This window comes from Canis lupus, chromosome 37 (assembly GCF_003254725.2).
Source record: "Canis lupus dingo isolate Sandy chromosome 37, ASM325472v2, whole genome shotgun sequence".
NCBI classification, from domain to species: domain Eukaryota; kingdom Metazoa; phylum Chordata; class Mammalia; order Carnivora; family Canidae; genus Canis; species Canis lupus.
The window spans coordinates 2,225,599-2,249,205 of NC_064279.1; the positions used below are offsets into that span (position 1 = coordinate 2,225,599).

At 40.5% G+C, this 23,607-nt stretch overlaps 1 protein-coding gene and 1 long non-coding RNA gene across 7 annotated transcripts in view; one reads left to right on the forward strand and one right to left on the reverse strand.

The window, feature by feature from the left end:
- MYO1B (myosin IB) overlaps positions 1–23,607 on the forward strand; it is a 175,829-nt gene that overhangs the window by 130,837 nt on the left and 21,385 nt on the right. For all 6 annotated transcript variants that reach the window (XM_035710833.2, XM_049106459.1, XM_049106461.1 and 3 more), the window contains 9 exons: positions 6,666–6,770; positions 8,541–8,603; positions 12,205–12,405; positions 13,769–13,995; positions 16,542–16,742; positions 17,301–17,394; positions 18,269–18,418; positions 21,507–21,575; positions 23,271–23,357. In XM_035710833.2, the coding sequence (XP_035566726.1) occupies positions 6,666–6,770; positions 8,541–8,603; positions 12,205–12,405; positions 13,769–13,995; positions 16,542–16,742; positions 17,301–17,394; positions 18,269–18,418; positions 21,507–21,575; positions 23,271–23,357 (1,197 nt within the window). The remainder of the gene's footprint in view (positions 1–6,665; positions 6,771–8,540; positions 8,604–12,204; positions 12,406–13,768; positions 13,996–16,541; positions 16,743–17,300; positions 17,395–18,268; positions 18,419–21,506; positions 21,576–23,270; positions 23,358–23,607) is intronic.
- LOC125754472 (uncharacterized) lies at positions 888–8,804 on the reverse strand. Its single transcript, XR_007408796.1, has 2 exons — positions 8,659–8,804; positions 888–2,215 (listed from the first exon to the last, which is right to left on the reverse strand). It is a non-coding gene; the product is annotated as an uncharacterized LOC125754472 (long non-coding RNA).

A 23,607-nucleotide genomic window follows, 5' to 3' on the forward strand; every position in this document is an offset into this window, starting at 1 on the left:
GGCTCCCTGCAGGGAGCCTGCTTCTCCCTCTGCCTGTGTCTCTGCCTCTCTCTGTGTCTCTCACAAATTAAAAAAAAATTTAAAAATTAAATAAAGAGCAGACTCAGGACCTAAAGCCCTAAGCCTCCTGAATAAATAATAAACGATTTCCTATAGGGCACTTTTCTTCCCAAACTCACAGGGTCCCCAGTACCTGGAAGTAAGGAAAAAACCCAAATGTGATAAGTTTCTGTTGCCCTGTATTTCTGTGCTGTTGTCATCATTCCACGCTGGCCAGCATGAGGAGCCCCCCTTTAGGTCTTTAGTGTACTGGTGGCCGAGTGTGGGACACCTGTGCTGCGGACTGGCTGCTGTCCCCCGTCCTGTCCCTCGAAAACTGCTCTTTAGCATAATGTCTGCTTGTATTGGTACCCAGACTTTGCAAGGAAAGCAGACTTTGCAAAGGAAAGCTTCTGGTGTCTTGGTAATAGGGAAGAATTTGAGGCCTGTGAGTTAGGAGAATTGCTTGGATATACTCAGAACTATCCTCGAGTGAAAACATTTTTTCTTAAGAACGCCCCCAACCAGAACTTTCAACCAAGGCCAAATCTAACCAGTCGTGTCTATAGCAGATCCTATGATGCCCCCTAAAATCATGAGAAACGAATTCGCCTTCTCCAGTATAGGCTTTGATTTTTTTTTCTCCAGTTCCTTGAGAGAATTAAGATTTGTCTTTCATTATAACTAATTGTTCTCTCCATGTTCTTGTCTAAACCTTCTGATTAATCTTCCAAACATCTTGATTTTTAATAATCTGTTTATTTTATAATTAAATTTCCTCAGAGGAAATCAGAATAGAGATTTGGTTGCACACTTTTAGATACTTTTACCTGCTTTTTGATACGGAATTAGAGAGGCTTTTTTTTTTTTTTTTTGATGTATTCACATGCACACTGCACATGCCATCCTCCATTTTTCTGGATTCTCCGCAAAATTAGAACACATGGAAACATCAGGAAGCCCATAATATTTTACATGAGGGAACCAGATAATTAATGACTTAAGAGTACCACAAGCTGAAGTACAACCTCAGGGTCTGACTTAGTATTCAGAATCCTCATCAATGCACAAATGAAAATTTCTATAGTATCGTCTACCCAAGTGAAGGTAAACTGATGGAGTAGAGAGAAAACTTTACCTTTGTTCTTCCATGAAACTTGGCTGCAGGAATTAAGGGTTTTGCCTTAAAGAATAACCTGGGCATCACTTTAAAAATTGGATAATAAAAGTTCAAGAAAAACATTTTTTTAATGTTTCTAATTCAGCCTCATGACCCCCCATTGCCAGTTCCCATGAAAACGTGTTTCAGCTGAGCTGACGGAAACCTTTCACTCATTTCGGTCCGTCTCTAAATGGAAGAGGGAAACTGATGCATTAAACCATGGGATGATGACACATGGATTTGACTGCAAAGCATTCCAGGGCCAGCTGTGTGAATAGTCCTGCCTTGCTGGCCGCATGTGATCGGATGTCTGTTTGGAAAACAGATTAGTGAAACACTGATACCAAAACTAAGAGGAAGTGAGTTAAAAGTCCTAGAGAAGAAAAATCTAACTATAAATCCTCATTTAACAGGAGTCCAGTTTTGCCAAGGGAGACAGTTCTATAATGCAGACATTCCCAGGTCCACATAATTAAGTTTGGATGTTCTTAGAACTGATCTCTGAGAAACCTTTATAGCATCACCATAAAATAACAAATGAAAAAATTAAATTCAAAACTAAGTTGAGCCATCTAAATCGATTCAGCTTTTTTCTAAGTGCTTACCTGAGAAGTACTAAAAATGGCAGGTGGTTTACTGGGAAAATCTAACCCGTTGTTAGTGTGCTGAGGACCAAAGCAGAACAGCAGGCTGGATATTTCACTTTTCATACAATTTAGTTTCATAAGGCAAAGGACTAGTTTTTTTGAATCAGGCACCCTTTATTCATCTTGCCCTTATGGCCCTCATTGAGAGTGACCCATATACAGTAGGAATATGACAGGCTGGATGCAGTAATTGTTCTAAATAAAATAACCTACTAGGCGATCAAGAGTCCATGTAGCCTGTAAGTCTGTCTCGTGATTATGAGATTTCTTTTCCAAATTGTTTTTAAACGAAAATTGATTCCGGTTGTAGGCAATACCTTCTGTCCCAGCTGTTTTCTTTTAATTCTGTTCTTCATGTGCTAGAAAACTTGAAGAGGAAGGAGGGTTTTTAACATACATTTTAGAATGGGAATGATGAGAAATAATATGATTCATGGTATGTATCTGTACATCGTTACTCTTTTTAACTATTTAAATCAAAGCTCATTTTAAATTATTTAAGAAGAGCACTATAAAGCGATTTTTCTTTAAATTTACCGTATTTGAATATGTACTGGGAAGAAAAATGTCATGCATTAAAAGAGTGCAAGATTTAAATATCCACCTCTCTTAAAGAGCATAAGTATCATTAGCCTCCCCTATTGCTGAGAAAATACAGATAAATTAGGGACAGGCTAGTATTTTTGACCCATCTTTCAAAATCCTTCCAGGTGGAAAGTTCGTAGTTGATACTTAAAGAGTACAAACTAGTTGTCAACCTCACTGGGAGTATGGTTTTCTGTTTCTTTGATGTTGACAAGGTGGACTCAAACTCAGAACTTCTGGAAAGAAGCCCTAGATTTTGAAGTTTTGGTATATTACATACTTCTAAACCTAACAAGTTCTTCCCACCCCAGTCTAGTCTACACTTGGTGGATACAGTGTAAAACTGCATAGAACCTGGACACCTTGTTGTGTAACCTGTTTTCCCTGGAACAGTCCGGTGGGGGTGGGGATGGTTCTTGGCTTCCTGCAAGGAGATTATAGGATGGAAAATTCTAGATACATTTGTTCAAAAATGTTCCCCAAGGCTTTAGCTTTATGCCTCAGCCTTTAGGGATAAATGTGAGTTAGACAATAGAGACACATTCCATGTATGGGACTTGGGTAGAACACTGGAGAGAGAGTGGGGGCATGAGTCATTCAAGCTCCTGCCCACTTCCTCCTTAGGAGACTGATTCATGAGACTGACATGTGGGAGACAGCGCCCAGCTCAGGGATAGCTGGCTACCCACAGTTCTTGACTCAGAAGTATCCAGATATCAAATTGCTTTGGGGACTTTAATTCATATGATAGCTCCTAGACCCGGTTCAGCTGTTTTCTAAAAGGGAGAATGTCCCAGTTGGAAACCCCAGTGATACTTAGTGCCTGCATACACAAAGGCGTGTATTCTGGACCCAATGCAAGTTGCTGCTATACGAACTGTTACCAGGCTATTCCTTCGTTTTTCACGATTGTAAGTTTTTGTATGTTATTTTTAATGATCTGTGAAGTCCCGTTTCCCAAAACATGAGGACGATGTCAACAAGTTAAACGTAGATCATGAGAAATGGGATTGCCTTCATTTTTGGCGATAAGTGATTGCTCTGGCGATTTGTAACAGGTTTTACAACCTGTGAGGTGTGTTTGCAGTAGATGCTGAGATAGTTCTGAGGGGAGGCAAGCTGGTTTCTGCCTTGAGGATTGTGCTATTCGCTTTTGTTGTTGTTCTTTAGAAGCAGGATGAGGTAGGAGAGACCAGTTTTTTCTTATGCCATCTCTAGAATGCTCTCTCCTTACCACATTGTTGATGTTTCGAAGGGGAAACCTAGCAGGGACAGCATGAGGTGTGTTGCTGTGCTGAGAAAGAGGAGGGGCCCTTGGATCTTGCTGGATCTCTTCGCTCTTTCCCTGACCTGCCAATTGCCTCTGTCTCTGACTCTTTGGGGGGGGATGTGTCATACATACACATTTTATTTCTCCTGATAATTTTGAATTAGAAGCATTAGACCTCAAAGCCTTGGGACCTTGAGCAAGTTATATGCGGTATTATTTGAGTCCGACTGTTTTTTGTCCTGTGTAGCTCACACCTAGCAGAACCGCAGTTCAGACACCACGTGACCACATGTAGGTATTGGGGGGGAGCTGTTTTTTGAACTGATTGGACATGTGTCTTGATTTCAAGTTTTGGGCTAATCAGAAACATAGTCTAAATGGTAAAATCAAGTCCGCCAATGAATAACTATCAATAAGTGTTTACTTTTAGAAGTTTATTGCAAATGAAGAACTGACTGCATTTTGTGTAATCTGTCCCTTTTTGCACCAGAATGCAGTAAGTATGAACTGTTTGCGGTGACAACTTGTTGCATGCTCCTGTGTTAATGGCTTCTCCAACTGTGTGGATTTTGCAGTAAATGGCCATCAATTAACTGTGTGCGGATATGAAATAGAGGATTCATACAGGAATTTTTAAATCTTGAGGATAAACCTAGTTTAGTTCTAACTTAATCGTTAAGTTGTGTTGTAATTGTGAAGCTTTGCCTCTGATTTCTAACCTGCTTGTTTGTATTTCATGGTCCTGTTGCAAAGCATACCTCCAACTGTTCATAGCCGTGAAACATGTGTAAGGACACTAGTTATTCTCCTCTTGTTTCTCCTCATTAGTTACCATTTGAAGATTTAGCATAATTTCATTTAAATACTTCCATGAGCATAGACTTATTAAATGACAGAACGGATTTTAACCATTCGATAAACCATTAAAACTTCTGTTTATTATAAACAAAACTTTTGTTTATAATTTTGTTTATTAGTTTTCAATCTGGGGTAGTAGTATTATTGTATAGGGATATATTTTACCAAACAAAGAAACCCAGACTTCCTCGTAGAGAAATGGCCTTATCCTGATCATAATCATAATAAGGCGCCTGGACCAGATTGACGTCAGCTTCTAATCAAAATTGTTAAGCTCGGAAGATTGGAGCACATTGGCTTTTAAAACTTCATGTGAAAATGAGTACTGGGGATGCCCTTTGTGTCTAAGACTGCGTTTGTTCAAAGTATTGAAAGTAAATGTATTCCCTTTAGGAAAAACCTTCATGATTAAAAAACAAAAAAACAAAAACCTCTTCTCCTTGACTAGACTTGACATTAAAAGATTAGCCAGTGATCATGTGTAGGTGTCATTTATGGTTTAGTGTTAAAAATTCTCCCGGATAATGAGTTTATCACTGGTGATAGGAAACCATTAACTGGCTTCCAGGAAAGAATGTAGTCAGCTGCTGCATCATAAATCTCATTTTAAAATTTGTCTTATGGGGACGCCCGGGTGGCTCAGCGGTTGAGCATCTGCCCTTGGCTCAGGTCGTGACCCCGGGGTCCTGGGATTGAGTCTCACATCAGGCTCCCTGCAGGGAGCCTGCTTCTCCCTCTACCTGAGTCTCTGTCTCTCTCTGTGTCTCTCATGAATAAATAGATAAATAAATAAAATAAAATTTGTCCTACGTAGGAGCAAAGTTGATTTTGAAAGTTCAACTTTTGAAAAGCTCTATGACTTTTTTGCTTTCGTCCTTTACAGAGAGGTTTGAGGGCCCGGGGCTCTGTGTATTCCCAAGAAGTGGCGAGCTTCGGTTTCACGCTGGGACACTCGTATTACGTATTAATATCGTAATATTAATATTATTATTAGGCCAGGACTAGCCACCTCAGTAGGAGAGGAGTCAGGTTTGTCAGTGGTGGGGTCGTACTGTCCCTCGCTCCCAGGGCCACTGTCTCCTCTCTGCAAAGGCAGACGGTAGAGGTGAAAATAACACGTCTTATTATCAGATCTACGTCTCCCTGGCTGGCGTGGTTCTTGGTGAAGTGTATTCATTCCACAGACGTGCATTTCGTGGCAATACATTAAACCTTGTAGATTGTCTGGGGCTGACTTAGGCTTGGATCTTCCACCAGAGTTCATAATATGAAAGAGAGGCCTCTGACAACCGTGCGAGAGATAAATATTGGAGCCTTCTGAGAAGAGAGTTTCTTGCTTGGGAAATGATTTTGATGTGCTGATTCCCTTGAGCCTCTCTTTTAGGCACTTAGCTCATTCATTCATCAAGTACATATGGAGAACTTTCTAGATGCAAAGGGCTGTGCAAGGCATGGGCTTCCCTTGCTGAACAAAGAGACACGTGGTCAGCCCTTGCCCATCTAGTGGGACAGACAGGGCTGAAACCAAGTCACCACTCATGTATATGCCCACACATGTACACACAGCGTGGTTTTTAGGAAGTGCTGGTATCTAAGAGTCAGAATGAGGGAGTTGACCATGGATGGGGGAATAAGAGGTCAGGTCAAGAAGACTTCCTGGAGCTGCAGAGTTTCACCCGATGAATGGCCGACTGAGAACTTGGGTGACCAGAGATTATAAATCTCACGGTTTCTTTTCTTTTTTTTTTTTTTTTTAATCTCACGGTTTCTTTTCTGATCCTTTAGGGGAACCTTTTTATTTTTTATTTTGTTTTACCATGTGTGGAGTGCTCCTCCGTCAGCTAAAAAGCTTCATCTTTCAAAATACTGCATAACTTGTGTACACTTCATTCATCCACTTGACTCATGAGCCATTTCTCAAGCGCCTGCAGTGTGCAAGCTCTGTGTGCTGGGCCTCGGTGTCCCAGGAGCCGTGCTGGGCCACAATTAAATCTGCGAGACAGTGTGTGACGTGTTTCTTGTGGTTTGAGATGTTGGAGCGCCACTGCTGCGGGGAGAGCCAATGGCTTGGTTTATAAGGCTGTCTTCATTTTTTTCCATGTAGGACAACAGCTTTGAGCAGTTCATTATTAATTATTGTAATGAAAAGCTACAGCAAATCTTCATTGAACTTACCCTCAAAGAAGAGCAAGAAGAATATATACGGGAGGTAATGTTGAAACGTATTTTTTTAAGGGTTCATTTTTTACTCATCATACAAATTGTGGATTCACAAGTCTATATAAATGTGATTCTAAAATCAAATTTATCTAAGTTTTGCCATATTGTGTCTTTTTAAAAGTTGTTTGTTATGACATCTAAGCTTACTGGGAGTATTTTTGCTGTTCTGCTGCTAGTGCCTAGAACAGTGCCTGGCACATTGTAGGTGCTCAGTAAATATCAGTTGACTGGCTTGATCCTTAGTGGATTGTAATGCAATGATGTAAAATAACAGTATGTTAAAAAAAAAAAAAAAACCTGAAGGGCAGCTGGGTGGCTCAGTTAGTTGAGCATCAGTACTACTCTCTATGAATTTGAAAATATTTTGAGATTTTGTTCAATCTTGAAAGGCATTGATTTTCTAAAATTTTGTAATGAAAACAGGTAATTAATATTTGCTGAGTGTTTACTGTCTTGCCAGGTATTGTACTAGTGCTATGTATGGATTATCTCAATATAATTTGAAAATAATCAGAAGTGATGTTTATAAAGTTTCATACTTAATTGTAAAGCCATGTGTGGTGTTCAGCCTTTCATTTTTTGAATAATGTTTTTTGAACTATAAAATTATTTCAAACAAAAGGAAATATTATATTTAATTTTTCTATTTATTTGCTTTGTATTTTAAAAATGGTATTACCTATTTTTCTTCATTTTCTGTAGTGTTACTGTAAATCATTAAGGACACATTAAGAATCCCTTTTTTTTTTTTTTTTGCCTCAGTACAGAATTTTCCTTTTTTTTCTTTTTCTTTTTTTTTCAGTACAGAATTTTCTAATGTGATTGTTATCCCCAGAGTCTTTGTAAAATAACCCATGTACTCTAAAGCTAAATCATAAATATTTCATCTTTTTTTTAGAATGATCGTCATGCCTTAGAAACATTTTATCCTGGCTGGCACCTTTTTTAATGTAAACATCCTAAGAGCCAGATTCATTCTCTTCCTGTCTTCTCATCATAAAGAGATTGCCCGAACTTTGATCTATAATTTAAAACAGTTTGTACAGATTGTTTGAACACGTCTAAGAATATATAGGAAGATCCCCAGCTTGCTGTATGAGTTAAATTTCTTCCTCTTAGAAGAAAAATGGATGTTTACACTTATGGGCAAAGAGTAAGCAGATCCAGAGATGACATTTAGCCTCCCAGATTCGTCTTTGTAGCTAGCATTAGAACCGTGGGGCGATTTTTGTGTCTTATGTTGAAAATACTCTGTCTTAGCAGTGCATATTTTTACATTTGAAGTAGTCAACTGCCCTACAACAGAGGATTGACTCTAAAATTAATTTTTTCCTTGTGATTACAAATTAAGAACAGAAAAATGTGGGCCTTAGATTCCTGGGATCAAGTTCTGACTTATTTCCTTATAAACATTGTAAATATACACAAAGTAATATTGACCCAAGGGCCTGTTGAGTAAATGTTTGGCGCAGAGCCAATGAAGTGCATGGGAAATTGCCACAGACGGGAGAGTGGAATGGGAGGCAGTCTCTAAACAGGTCAAGGGCATTCACTTTGGTCACATCGTGTCAGTGGTGACTGCCGAAGTCAAGAAAGTTTTGGGAACCAGAAGATGGCATTGGCAGCACTGATTTTTTATAAAAAAAAAATACACTCAGAGGGGAAGTGAAACATAGCAAGATGGCACAGTTGCCGTTGATAGATGGTTGCGTGTGGCATAGTCATGAGGAATCTGACTTTGTTCTCTTTTGTTTCTCAGGGCATAGAATGGACACACATTGACTATTTCAATAATGCTATCATTTGTGACCTAATAGAAAATGTGAGTATTAGGTACAATTTCCTAAAAAATTTCTTAGTAATCATTCGCTCCTTACCAGTCATTCACTCCTGCCTTCTTTGTTAAGCGTTAGCATTTTCACTCCTTTGACACTTTTCTTTAGAGAATTGCAGAGTTCTGGAGACACTATATTATAGCCATGGGTTCTTGAACACACACATAGACAGCTGGACATTGTGACACTTGGCTAGTGTTTCCTATGCTCATCCTGCGGCCGTATCACAGAGCCCATTCATGATGTTGAGATGTCATGCCCTTAGCCACACCATTCTTGCTGTGTGCTGGGAGCCCAGGTCTAGTCCACAGCTCCTGGGAATATGAGCCCTGGTCAGAGGAGGCTCAGAAACAAGGTTTTTGTCAAATCAAATATCCATTTTGCTTCTAAAATTCCAGGAACCTCTTAATACACTGTTCAGTGGTTATTATCAAAAATAGAAATATTGGTGAAGATGTGGGGAAAAAGGGAGTCTCTCTGTACACTGTTGGGAGTGTAAACTAGTGCAGCCATAATAGAAATAGTAATGGAGATTCCTCAAAAAATTAAAAATAGAACTATTATGTGATCCAGCAGTTCCACTTCTGGGTGTATATATATATATATACATGCAGAGGAAACAGAATCAGGATCTCGAACAGCTGTCTTTACCCTCATGTTAATTGCAGCATTTATTCACAATAGCCAAGATGTGGAAACAACCTAAGTGTCCTTCGATAGATGAATGGATAAAGATGAGGTGTGTATATACAATGGGATATTATTCAGCCATGAGAAAGAAGGAAATCCTGCCATTTGTGGCAAAACAGATGGACCTCAAGGCCATTACACTAAGTGAAATAAGTTAGGCAGAGAAAGACAAATGTGCGTGATATCACATATGTAGAATCTGAAAAAGCTAAAGAAGCAGAATAGAATAGTGGTTTGTGGGGGCTTGGGTTGGGGGACATAGGGAGATGTCAATCAAAAGGTACAGACTTGTAGTCACAAGATGAAGGAGTTCTAGAAATCTAAGGATAGCATGGTGATTACAGCTAACGATGCCATATTATTATTATATCTTTGAAAATAGGAGAGTAGGTCTTAAGTGTCCTCATCAACAAAAAAGAAATGGTAACTATGTGATGTGATGGAGGTGTTAGCTAAGGCTATGGTGGTAATCATTTTGCAATTTAAAAGTGTATCAAATTATCACCCTGTATACCTTAAAATTCCATAGTGTTAATGTGTCAGTCGTATCTCAGTAAAGCTGGAAAACATTTTTTAAATGCTAAAGAACAACAAACATGCTCTTTAAGTTACATGTTCTTCAAGTTAAGATAACAAAAGATATGTTCTTCGAGTTAAGATAAAGGAGGATAAAGGGAGAGTCATGGGAGCTGAGCTAAGTAGGTCCCCGGGAATGGCTCCAGTGTAGACCTAGCCTTGGTTCGGAGAACCTACGTTGCGGGTATCATGTGTATCTGTGACTTTGCAGGTGGCCAAGGTCCATGGGAATTTTCAGGTGACCACACGTGTCTGTATATATGTAAAAAGGCGTAAAGTATCCAAAATTACTAGATAAATCTTAGATTCCAAAAGGTCACTAAATACTTTGCTTTTTACATCTGTAGTCTGTAGTTGATTATAAATGAATTGATTGCAAGAAGATTGATTTGTATGTGAAAATCTGGAAACTCTTGTTTTATGCTTAAGATTACTCACATTCTTGGCCCTGATAACAAAGTTAGTGAAAGTTAATTTGAAACCATGCGTAAACTTTATTGTCCTACAGTCTTTTTAGCTGTCAGCAGTAGGTGAGTGCTGGAATAGACTCATGGGCCCTAAATGTCCGGCAGGTCACTTTCTATTTATCTTTAACAAGACCTTTTGGAAATTATGTAACGAGCCAGTGCATCTCTTCCCTCAGCTTTGAAGATATTCCTGACAGTTGCACATTGATGAATACTCTGAAGGATGACTGGTTTTCTCTTAATAAATTGAGAAATATATTATAACATAACATAACACAACATAACATAATATAATATAATATTTATAATATAATATATATTATATATTAACAATATATTAATATATAATTATATTATATAATTGTATTATGTAATTATATTATATAATAACTATATTATATAATACTATATATTAATAATACTATATATTGTTATAAATATAATATTTACAATATATAAATATTGAAATATTTGAATGTTGGGATACAAATGCTCACATTCCGCCTAAATAACTCAAAACTCTAATATCCAGAAAAAATCCGTGATTTTACTGAAGATCTTTTCCTCGTAAATCTTGTGACCAAAGTAATTTGCTGTGAGAACTTAAACTTTCAGAAGTCATGACTAGCACATTTTCCTTCCTCTAAATAGAACATTGAACTTAATTATTTCCCTTTGAGAAGAAAGGGAAAGAGACAGAGACAGAGAGAACCATGATAATATTCTTCATTTAAGTAGATTGTCTCAGCCCCAAATCGCCTTGCCTATGTGATCGAAGTAACTCGAGTTCACGTAGGAGGCTGGGTCCGTAAAGAAAATGTTTCCTTCCAGCGTTACCTAACAATAATGTTTACCCTGGGGCTGTTGTGAACACGCTTGATGCCTGACAGTTCACACTTCCCCTGGCTTTTGTGCGGAATGAGCAAATGCTGGTCAGAGGATGTCTCGGCCTTGCGAGGAGAAGGGGAGAGGAACCGGGAGCTGTGGCTGGTGGAAGTAGGTGGGGCTGGTGGTCAGTAGACCGGATTGTTGTATTTGGAATAGAGACATATGGGCCCAGAGGGGCAATCTAAGGAGCAGCAGCCTTTATTTAGCAAAGTAGAAGATTCCAGATTTTTGATTCAGTGTCACTGGGCTGACTGTTCTTGGGATAAATGTGATCATGGGGTCTGAATACACAACACATTCTCACTCGTGTTCAACATCCATTTTGAAATTTTATGTGGAAGAATTTTATTCTAAACAGATATTCTTGAAACACAGCTTGATTGCATCGATCCCAAATCACAGCTTTTTTCTTTCTTTTTTTTTTTTTTTCCTGGAAAATAAACGGCATTTTGAACACATGAACAATTTGGAAACATCTGAAACCAATTTCCTTCTCAAGCTATGAATCAAATAATAGCCTTAGAAGACTGTGCTTTGTGATTTATGGCCACATGTAGAAACTGCATTGTCAAATTTAGTTTCTGACGTTTAGATTTACCTTTGAATGTGTTTTGAATATGAGGTCTGACTTGCCTTTTTCCAACAAGGTGAATTTCAGTCATCAGCCCCCTGAGGTCACTGAGGTGACTCCTAAGTCTTATTGGGGTGGGGGGGAGGGAGGAGGCAGGCAAGGTGGGGAGGGAGATGATAGAGACCTCTCCTCCCCAGCATGGGCACACACCTGGCACGTTGTGGGAGGGGGCCGACTTCTGTGGCTTTTGTGACTTGTTTTGATTCCCTGCTTTTTGTAATAACAGAGCGGAATTTTCTGTGACTAAGTTAATTGTGTTTGACGGTGTAATTAGGAATAATTATTTAAACAATACAGTGAGGAAGGAAGGAAACCTTTTTGCTTCCCTTCTCGCAGAACACAAACGGAATCCTGGCCATGCTGGATGAGGAGTGCCTGAGACCTGGCACGGTCACCGACGAGACCTTCTTGGAGAAGCTCAACCAAGTGTGCGCCACCCACCAGCACTTCGAAAGCAGGATGAGCAAGAGCTCCAGGTTTCTCAACGACACGTCCCTGCCTCACAGCTGCTTCAGAATTCAGCACTATGCTGGCAAGGTATGGGGAGGAGGCTCCAGCACCCAGTGGGCCTGCAGTTGTTCCCGCGAGGAGCCCAGGCCTCAGAGGGGGCCTTCTGACCAGCGCCAGCTTGGGAAGATGAGTTGCCAAACTCGTAGAATCAGTAAATGTTCAATAGAAGTAGAATCTGGATCATGGGATGCCTGGGGGGCTCAGTGGTTGAGCGCCTGCCTTCGTCCCAGGGCGTGACCCCGGGGTCCCGGGATTGAGTCCCGCATCGGGCTCCCTGCTTGGAGCCTGCTTCTCCCCCTGCCTGTGTCTCTGCTTCTCTCTCTCTGTGTGTCTCTCATGAATAAATAAATAAAATCTTAAAAAAAAAAATCTGGATCATGTCAGTTGAACACAATCTTAACAGAGCTGAAAGGAAAGCCAGTGAACTTAATGAAAGAGCTCGAGTATATTTTAAAAATCGGTTGTATTGTTTCCAAGCTAGAAGTTATCCTATAAAAATAGATCTGTCAACATGAATAAAAGGTTTGCTAGTAAAAATTAGGTGTCACTAAAGACTGATAGTGAGGTCTGACAACCAGAGATCATTTAGCAAAAATAATGAATTCCTAGATTGAGATTTTGAAACAACAGTGGGAAAATAGCTACTTTTTTGAAAAAAAGTGCTTACTCCTTTACCTAATATTTGAGAGAATTAGTTTTATGCCATCTAAGATATATAATGTTAAAAACCAATTTTGACAGTAGCTTAATTTTTAGAGTCCTGAAAGAATATGGATGTTAATACCTCCTTCTACATGAGGTTGCAGGCTTCAAAGAGGAAAACATTTGTAATTATATATTTAGTAAAAATTAAGTATGTAGTATCCGATTTACTGTTAATTTTAAAAAGTTGGAACTTGGTACTTCATTTTTTGTTTGTTAGCTTGTGTTATTAAAAGATACTTTTCTGGTTAATTTCCCTGCACACTTAGGCTGTCTGAAAACACCAGGGTTTTTATCTCTGTTTTCTCCTGTCTATTTTCAAACAGACTAGAATTGGCACATGTGAACTAAAAAAAAAAAAAGAGGAGGAGGAAAAGTAAAACCTCAAAAATGTGCTCAAACACCAAAAAAGCCTAAAATCCTTTGAAAATGTTATGATAGCATTTTTGGAGTTTATTCTTGCAAATCCTGAAGCGTAATAGAATTTATTTTGAACTCTTCTGTGATTTAGACAGATGGAATTTAAACTTGGAGGCTAATTCGGTATTAGGAGTGTGACTAATGTGCCTGAGGGTTTTCGATGGAGAAAGAAGAGGCTGCATTATAGATAGTCTTGGAATATTTTTAACAGTTGTGTGACATCCTGGAGTGCAGTAATCAGCAGTTGAATTTCTTGTACTGCTCATAGGTGCTGTACCAGGTAGAAGGATTTGTTGACAAGAACAATGATCTTCTCTACCGAGACCTGTCCCAAGCCATGTGGAAGGCCAGCCACACCCTCATCAAGTCTTTGTTCCCTGAAGGGAACCCAGCCAAGATCAACCTGAAAAGGCCTCCTACAGCAGGCTCACAGTTCAAGGCGTCTGTGGCCACACTGATGAAAAACCTCCAGACCAAGAATCCGAACTACATTAGGTATCTCTGCACATGAAACTCTTTGACAGGTTCCTTAGGAAGGCACTTTCAAGGAAGATCATTTTCCTGTTTGCTTAAATCCGAATACCATCCCCCCAGAGGATAACTGAAGTTCTTGCCCTTCAAGTAATGTGGTATCTTGGGTTTGCTTAAAAATCACTCCAGTAACCCTTCTACTCCTTCAAGCAAAGACTTAAAAAGTGTGGGGTGGGGGGGGGGGGGCAGAAAAAGCGTGGTAGGGGATAGGAATAGATACTTAATGAAATTGCATTGTTGGCACATAAGGTTTTTCACTTTTCACTTTTTATATCTTTTTTTGGTTTCATGACATTTTAGAAATGTAAGCTTTTTTTCTGGTAAAGGTTTTGCTTAAAACTCTTGTATTGGATTCACTTTGGATTCTTGTTACATTAACTTACAGCACAGCATTAAAGCAAGTTGGGCTTTAGTTACAAATTTGGTGTTCGAAAGTATGTCTTTCTTTCCTATGAGACTTATAGATTTGGAGATTTTGTTCCCAGAACAATCCTAAATTTTTCAAAGCAACAGAAAGAATTCCTTAAGGAGCATCTGGTCTTTTTCTTTTTCCTGTTTCCAGGACACCTTAGATCTCAAGATTCAGTGAAGGCCAATTAGGATTAGAGTTTTCAATGTGTGTATTCGGTGAGTTAGATAATGGGAGATGTGTGCCTAACAGGTCAGTTTTCGTGTAGTGTACACACGCCCACACATCCCTTCCCATAACTGTTTTTAAAAATGCAGTTGTGAGGAACCTGGAGTGAAGAACATTTTTGTGTTGGTTTGTGTACCTAATATTTATATTAATAATAAGTAGAGTCAGAATCCCCTGGTTTGACATAATCAGGTTGAAACATATTGTAGGTAAAGATCCTAATTTCAAAAAACAGGAAACTTTCTGTGTCAGTTGCTTTTGTTATTCTCAACTAAGTGGATTTTTAAAAATTATTATTTAATAATAATTTACATGAAGTGATATACACAGATCCTAGGTGAATAGCTCAGTTATTTTTTTCACCATTGTATATACTTTGTCAACCACCACCTTGGTCAACATATGGAACATTCTATCACCCCAGAATGTTCCTTCATCCCCCTTACCTTTTATTTTTTTTATTTTTTATTTTTTGCCCCTTTTTTCCCCTTTCCCTTTTAGTGGCCTTAATGTACCTCTAAGAAGTCTTAATAAACTATAAGCTTGTGAATATATTATATTTTTTTCTAGAGTCTTTTATGTAGTTTCAGATTTCATATTAAGGTCAATATAGCTACCGTGTTGCTCTAGCACCATATATTGAAAAGAAAAAAATTACTTGATGCCTTTATTGAAAAATCAATCGAAAACCTATATAAGAGTCTAGGTCTAAACTCACTATTCTGTTCCACTGATCTGGTTGTCTATTTTTAAGCCAAAGGGTGGACATTATTTTTATAAATGTATAAGGAGAAGCATAAAAATATCAAAGTCAAACTAGGTAAGATTTAGTTGTTCACATATTATATAATGTGTGCAGAATTTATTTCGCATGTGTAGGTAGGCAGATACAACCATAAATGCTGAATAGTGTATTAAGATACGGAGATCGCGTCCTTAAGATCCAGACATGACAATGACTTAAACAAGACTGTTATTTATTTCTTAGGTAACCACTGAGTATAAGGGCTTCAGGGCTGATCCAACATCTTCTATTTTGTGGCTCTGTGGTTCCCAGGGTGTTTCCCTCCTCCGTATTGTCAAAGATGGCTTCTCAGCCAGCCGTTAGCAGGAGAAGAACAAGGGGCGTGCAAGTCCTTTCCTTTTAGGGACACACTCATTAGTGTCCTATATTAGTTCTCCTGTGATCCTAGTGGCCAGACTTTTGATCACATGGCCACACCTACTTGCCAAGGAGGCTGTGAAATGTAGTCTTTCTTAGGGCAGCAACATGCTCTGCTAAAAAGGAGGGATTTACAGGGTTTTAGGGAGACAGTAGTATTTTTAATAGTTTCATTGAGGTACACAGTATATATACAATATAGTAAAGTGTGTGAATCTTAATGGTACAACTTGTTGAAGTTTTACATATGTGTCCACCTGTGCAACACCATCCAGACTAAGATCTAAAACATTCCCACCATCCTAGAAGGTTCCCTTGTGCCCCTTCTCTGTCATCTGCCCCCTTACCTCTCCCCAGAGATAACAGTAATATGATTTCTCACCATAGGTTTTTCTTGAACTTCATATAAATGGAATAGAAAAAAAAAAAAAGTACTCTTTTTGTCAAACTTATTTCAATCAACAAAATTTCAGCGATATTTACCCATGTTATTGTACGTATTAGTTTGTTCTTTTTTAACTGACACGTATGTCATATTCATTTTTGAGTTTCTATAAAATGATTTTAAATAATTTCAAAAGAAATGACTGGGTTTCCCAAGAATAATAAATAATTATCTCCACACAGAATAGTTAGGTACTATACTCTGTACAACACAGATATATCCATATGAGACAGAGTTTGAAACCTAAAATCTTTGTAATCTTTTAGGTGCATCAAACCAAATGACAAAAAAGCAGCACACATCTTCAACGAGGCTCTAGTATGTCATCAGATCAGGTACCTGGGTCTTCTGGAGAATGTCCGAGTGAGGAGGGCAGGCTACGCCTTCAGGCAGGCCTATGAACCTTGCCTAGAAAGATACAAGATGCTTTGTAAGCAAACATGGCCTCATTGGAAAGGACCAGCGAGGTAAGAAATTCATTGATCACATTTGATAGGTCAGGTCATGCCCCGATCCTGGGATCTGGGATCGAATCCCACGTCGGGCTCCCTGCAAGGAGCCTGCTTCTCCCTCTGCCTGTGTCTCCGCCTCTCTCTCTCTCAGTTGTATCTCTCATGAATAAATGAATAAATCTTAAAAAAAAAAAAAGAATTAACTGAGTGGGTTCAAAATAGGTATGAATTTCTTCTACACCCTCCTGGTTCTGGTCAGTACTTTGTTACAGGTATATTTGATACAAAGATTGCCTCCACTATTGAAATCAAGATACTGGTTTTAATACCGTATCTTCTTAGACTGCATAGTTCTGAACCCCAATTTACTCTTTTAGCGTCCCTGGATTTGGTTTAATTTGTGGAGTTCAGTCTGAAAATTCCTTGACAAAAGGCTGCTTGCTGAGAGACCAATTATACTTGGAAATAAAGCTATTTTTTTTTAACTGCTGAGAACCTGATACCATGATTTAAGAGGAGATAGCATCTCTTTTTGTAACTCAGAAAACTCACTGTTTTTATTTATTTTAATAGGGCTGGCGTGGAGGTTCTGTTTAATGAATTAGAGATTCCTGTGGAAGAGTACTCCTTTGGTCGATCAAAGATATTCATCCGGAACCCGAGAACAGTATGTCAACCAAAACCTTTACGCTCTGAACTTAGGCTATCATCATATAGGCAAGTCCTTAAAGGATTTTTAACTTCGGGACATTGCCCAAGATGCTGCCAGGACTGCTACATTCTTGTTTCTTCTGCAGATGTCCAAGAGGATGGGGGAGTAGGGGGCAGGCCGTAGAACATGTGTATTTTTTATGAGACATCAAAATCTTTGAACCAATAGACGTACAGCACTTACTAAGTCAGAGAGGAGCTGTTACTACAATAACACCTCCCTAATTCATAGGAATTGGAGGTAAATTCAGTCTGTATTGACAATATCTGAGTTATGTAATAATTTTAGGAAAGACAAACCCTATTATTTTGAGGTACATGAAAGCATTGTCATTAAAAAAATTTTTAAGGTGAAAAGGACACTTAAAATTCTACTGAGGAACTCCAAGGGAACATTTTTTTAATCAATGAACACAGGCTAACACAAAGTATAATCAACACAGCAGTGTTTTTAGTAATCTGGAAATTTGGAGAATCTGGAAAATGTTTGACTTGTTCAAAAGAGAAACGTTATCAGCATCTCTCTGCCCTTAATAGTCACATTCTCATGGATAGTGTGAAGGTAAATCTGAGCTTCCAGCTCAGCCCTTCTCTGATTTGTCATGAAGTCTACAGCACCGTAGTATAAACAGTGGATCATGTATGAATTCATCAAAATGATCTTCTCATGGGCTGTTATCCGTGTCATCTAGAATTAAGGGCAGTTGTTCATTTTTGTCTCCATGTGGTTGACTCCAACGTCATTACATTTTTCCTCCTGGGGATGTCTTTCATGCATGTCATAAGGTTTTGTAGATCTGACAAATCTACCTATTGTTTCTTACTTCTAGTTATTCAAACTAGAGGACCTGAGGAAGCAGCGTCTTGAGGACTTGGCCACTCTCATCCAGAAGATTTATCGGGGGTGGAAATGCCGCACACATTTCCTGCTAATGAGAAAAAGCCAAATCGTCATAGCCGCCTGGTACAGGAGATACGCGGTAAGAGCCTCTGACCTTTTTAATCTGTGATAACGATGCCCAATTTGCAAGTATTTGTTACTTGGTACGTAATTGTGACTTATTCAGTCCTCCCAGCAACCTCATGGAATCAGTGCTCTTGTGGTACCTTTGTTAAAGATGGGGAAACCAAGGCAGGAGTCATTAGGCAACCTACCCGTAGTCGCACAGCCACTTAAGTGGCAGAGATGAGGTTTGCATCCAGGACAACTTCAAAGCTCAAGTTTAGTGTGTCACGCTGCCTTCCACTGATACAGATACATGTAGTGGGAGATCTAAATCTTGAAATTGCTCATCAGATTGGAAGGGGCAGTGTCATTTAACCGTTTTCGTATGGGGAGGGTCAATTTTCCAAAATAATTGGCTGTTCTCCATGTATTATAGCAGAACTGAAAATGGCTTAATTCCAGAAAACTGATGCCCCATCTTAGTAGAATTCTGAGTTTGGTTAAAGGGTTAGATTTCCTTTAGTCTTCAGATAGCTGGTCCTATTAACTGTGGGAAAAGACCCAAAAATAAAGCACGTTTATGTAATTGACATGGAATTTCTTTTTGGGATTTTCTTTCTCACTTGGTTATGGGTGTTTCATTGGAGGCGTAGCATGTTTGATGGAAGCCTGAAGGCTCGCCTTTCGGCTGGCTTAAACCTGGGCTGTATTCTCACAAATAAATTTGGTGATAAAAACACTGTTCCCAAATGCTTTTTCATTCTATTTGTTTGCTCTAGAGAGAGAGTTGGAAGATGAATTAAATTTGCAGTCAGATCTCCTTTATATATTTTGTTTTTCTGCTTTAGAAACATTTTACTATGAGGCAGTATATAACCAGGACATAGTTTTGCTGACCTGTTCTCATGTCGTACATTTTTAGTGTAATATATCCAAGTTTGAGAAATTAAGGAGATAGTGAAATGATTAAGCCAAAGAAAAAAATTTCTTGGTCTTTAAGAGAGTATGTAAAATTGCTTCTTCTAGCTGAAAGGGCACAACCGGTTAGTAGTGTAGGTGTTGATATATGAACCTATCCAGCCACGATGATAAATGCAGTCCTATGTATTCTCGAAGGCGCAGAGGACTGTTGTCACCGACCCGGCCGTGGTGGATCCTCTTCTGTGCACATTGCAATGGCATTGGGCACTTTTGCAGATTTGTAATGCTCCATTTTTTATTTGACTGAGAGAGAGGAGACCAAGAAATGGTCCTCCAGGACCCTTTTTTATCATTTATTTTGAGATCATTAAGAAAATCCCAGTTGGGAAGGATAGTGAATCCTACAAATGCTTTTGCAACACCTACTGTGCCAGGCGCTGGGAGTAGAACCATGAACAAAACAACCTAATTCTTGACCTCATAGAGTTTATGTCTAGTGAGGGGGACACTATGTATGTAAGCAAGTAAATAATTGGAACAATTACAGATTGTGGTCAGTGCCGGGAAGGAAACAGGACTGAGGCAAAGAATAGGGGGGAGGTACGCTATAAATTTTGATAGCAGGGTCAAGGAAGACCTCTGGAAGGTGGCATTTCATCAGAAGGCTGAGAAAAGACACACGAGGAAATGAACCGAGGAGAGCAGGTGCCGTTTGCGCCTTTTCCCCCTGCCTGGAGCTTCTGTATCCCCAGGTGAAAGAAAGAGCCACCATATAAAGTATCGTTAAATCATGATGGTGAGCGCTTAATTAATTAATTTAATTAATTTGGAGAATAGAAACAAGTAATAGCCTAACTTCCAGAGAAAGTATTAATTTCGCTCTACTATTACATCTCCAGAACTTGAATACCTCAACCAGGGGCACGTGGGTGGCTCAGGAGGTTAAGCGTCTGCCTTCAGCTCGGGGCCTGATCACAGCGTCCTGGGATGGAGCCTGTGTTGCTCCCTGCTCAGCGGGGAGTCTGCCTCTCCTCCCTCTGCTGCTCCCTCTCTCTGTCAAATAAATAAATTAAATCTGTTCTTTTAAAAGAATACCTCAACCAGTTAACTACACGTTATCCAGCCCGTGATTAAACTCAGTATCGTTCCTCCACCAGATAACTCCGACGTTTTCTCCATGCCTGCTTTTGGTTGCTGATTATTTTTAAAATCCATTTTATGGCTCTATGAGATGAATCTTAAAAGTGAGGTAGTTATTTTCGAGCCGTTTAGGAATTTCGGAAGAGCACGTTGAGTTACCAAATGGATAGTGGAAGAGGTGGTCAGATGTGGTAGGTACAGTTCGTTCCGTAGCCGTGGAATAATTCCTCTGTGAGGGATGTTGGAGGCTGAGGAAACGGAGCCCCGGAGAAGGCAGGGACTTGTCCAAGAGCTTTTGCTCTGACACCCTCTCATTTTGCTGCTCACATGTTGATAACGTCGCTCTGTTTCCTCTGAGCTTCCAAAATGCGGCCTAGTGGGGGAAGGTGAGTCTTCCCCGCTCAGTCGAGGGAGCTAAGCAATCTAGCATTTCCACGGCCAAGGAAGCGCAGCAAGACTTCTGTACTTTGAAAAGCTGCGAAATTTCATCACAGATGCCCGTGTGCCAGTGAATGTTCCTCATTCAATAGAGTAAGAACTCACTTTCCTAAGGCTGGGATTCCAGTGGCCTCCCCCCTCTGAGGCATCAGCCCTAGAAGTATAAAGGGCCTCGGGGCATGGAGCTTGCAGCCTTCTTCTTGGAGGCTCCCTGGGTTTTCTTCAACCTCCCCCACCTGGAAGTAACCTTGGGCGCATCTGAGCCTACTTGGTGCTCCCCCGACTCTCCCTAGAGGCTGCTGGTATTTCCCGCTGCCGACTGGTATCCATTGTAAGTCCTTGGGTGCAGGAGTGGACTTGGACTCGCGTTTCTATCCTCACGGTTCTATTAAAGTGATGATCACTTAGTTCTGTTTAGCATCCTTGAAGCGTACTCTGGATTAACCATAATGATTTTGGATCGTTTGATATTTTGATTTCTGTACACATTGGTTCCCAGAAGGAATGTGGGAGAGCAAGTGTTGATTGCACCAAGTAAGCAAGTCCTCTTTCTCAGTCCTTGTGGTGTGTGTATCACAGATATGTAAATAGAACTGCTAAAATCTTTCCCTTTTGTCCTACAGCAACAAAAGAGGTATCAACAGATCAAGAGTTCTGCTTTGGTAATTCAGTCTTACATCCGGGGTTGGAAGGTAAGTTTAAAAGAAATGAGCCTTATTTGTTTGGAGTTTTCAGGTTCTTTCACAAAGGATGATGTCTTTAAGGTCACCCTGCAGGGGAGAGCTCCTCATCTCCTGCCTACCCTGTAAACAGTCAGATGGAAAGGATAAATATTATGGGCGACGCTGGGGCCCTTGTGACCATGTCTTGGCTGCATCCTTCCAACTGGCTGTCCTTTTAAGAGCTTTGTTCTTGGAGCAGGAAGTCCTTGAAATAATACCGTACATGCTTTCAGTATCCTCTTGCCCCCTGTTTGCAAGGGAAGCTGTAGTCCAGAAGGCCGTCTCTCACAGTGTTGCCTACGCACCTGTGCGTCCTGCTGGACCTCAGCCCCGCAGCCCAGCTCCTTCTGTAACTTCCTAGTGACTGTCTTGTGGGCCGTAATGATCAAAACATCCTGAGCTCTGGCCATTCTAGTGGGGATCACAGTGTACCCATCACCTAGTTCCACGTCCTTCCTGCAAGCTCGGTTCAGAGGTCTGCAAACTACGACCCCCTGGAGCACATCAAGCCTGTGCCTGTTTTTCTGCAACCTGAGAGCAAAGGGTGGCTCTGACATTTTTAAAGCATTGTTCAAAACAAAACAAAACAAAACAAAACAACATCCTGTGGCATGTAAAAATTACATGGAATACAAAGTTCATATAAATAAAGTTTTATTGGTACAAAACCTTGCTTATTTATTTACATGTTGTATGTGGCTGCTTTAGCGCTGTAACGTCAAGAGTCGAGTAGCCATGATAGAGAACATAGGATGTGCAAAGCCAAACATGTGTACCGTCTGGCCTAGATTTTACGCAGTTTCCTGACATCTGCTCTAGGTCGATTCTGACCCCTTTCCTGTTGGGAGGTTTTGTGCAGTGAGCTGGCCCACAGGGGCTACTTCCAGGTAGCTCCCAGGCCCAAACCCCGTCAGAGGGTAGAGCCCTGGGCCAGGAGTCGAGTAGCATCAGTTGACCTTTGTCTAGTCCCGTGGGACAGTTTGGTAAATTGTCCCACAGCAAATGCCAAAATATAAATCCGGGCACATAGAGAAAGTGAAATTACTGCCTGTTGGTTCTTCTCTGACCTCATTACTGGGTCATGGGGCCATGACTCCGGTCTAGAGACTTCGGAGATTCAGAGTCCATCTCCAAACCTCGTGCCTCCCCATCCCGGGCCCCCACAAAATCCATCTTGGCAGCTACTGGGAAGAAGCCACTGGTTCTGGACCAGTGAGGTGGTTTTAGCAAGTTTTTAAAGACGTCTTCTGAGTAAAAGGCATAGCTGCAGTTACCTTCTACACAACAGTGATAAAAGCGACAAATGGACTTTGGTGGGCCATCGGAGAGCCTCCAACCACATTCTGAGGGCGGCTCCTTGCATCTGATGTGCCCCAGCTCCCCCGGCTTGTGCTCACGCTTTCTCCCTGCCGCACGTTAGGGCACAGCTGGCTGCTGTCTCTGTTCGAGCCAGGGCTACGCCGTCCCGCGGAACGACGCCTCCATTTACCACCCTCTCCTCACCCCCGAGGGCTGGTATAAGCAACCTTTGCCTTCCCTTTCTTTAGGGATCTTTCGCTGGAGACTGGATATGACGACTGTCTCTTCAAGTGTTGGTTTCCAGTCCCTATGGAATGTCATTGTTTTGTTCACTCTCTTGTTTTTCCGGGTGATTCTTCACCTCAGGCCCGAAAAATCCTAAGGGAACTGAAGCACCAGAAGCGCTGCGAGGAAGCGGCCACCACCATTGCGGCGTACTGGCATGGTACCCAGGTAGGCCGGAGGCTGCCCCCGGAAGGCAGCGGGTCGGGGGGAGCGTGCGGGCCAACAGACCCTCTCCTCCGGGGGCAGCAAGCGTTTCTCTGGCTTAAGCTACTGAGCACGCATTGACCTGTCTGCCTCCTCGACGTTTTGGTGTGGGGTGGCGGCGCACACGCTTCCGCGTTAACTGCGTGATGGTGACTGGTGTCTCTCCTCTTCTTTTCCCCTTTGGGAAAGCAGCTGTAACCTTTCTTGCCTTAAA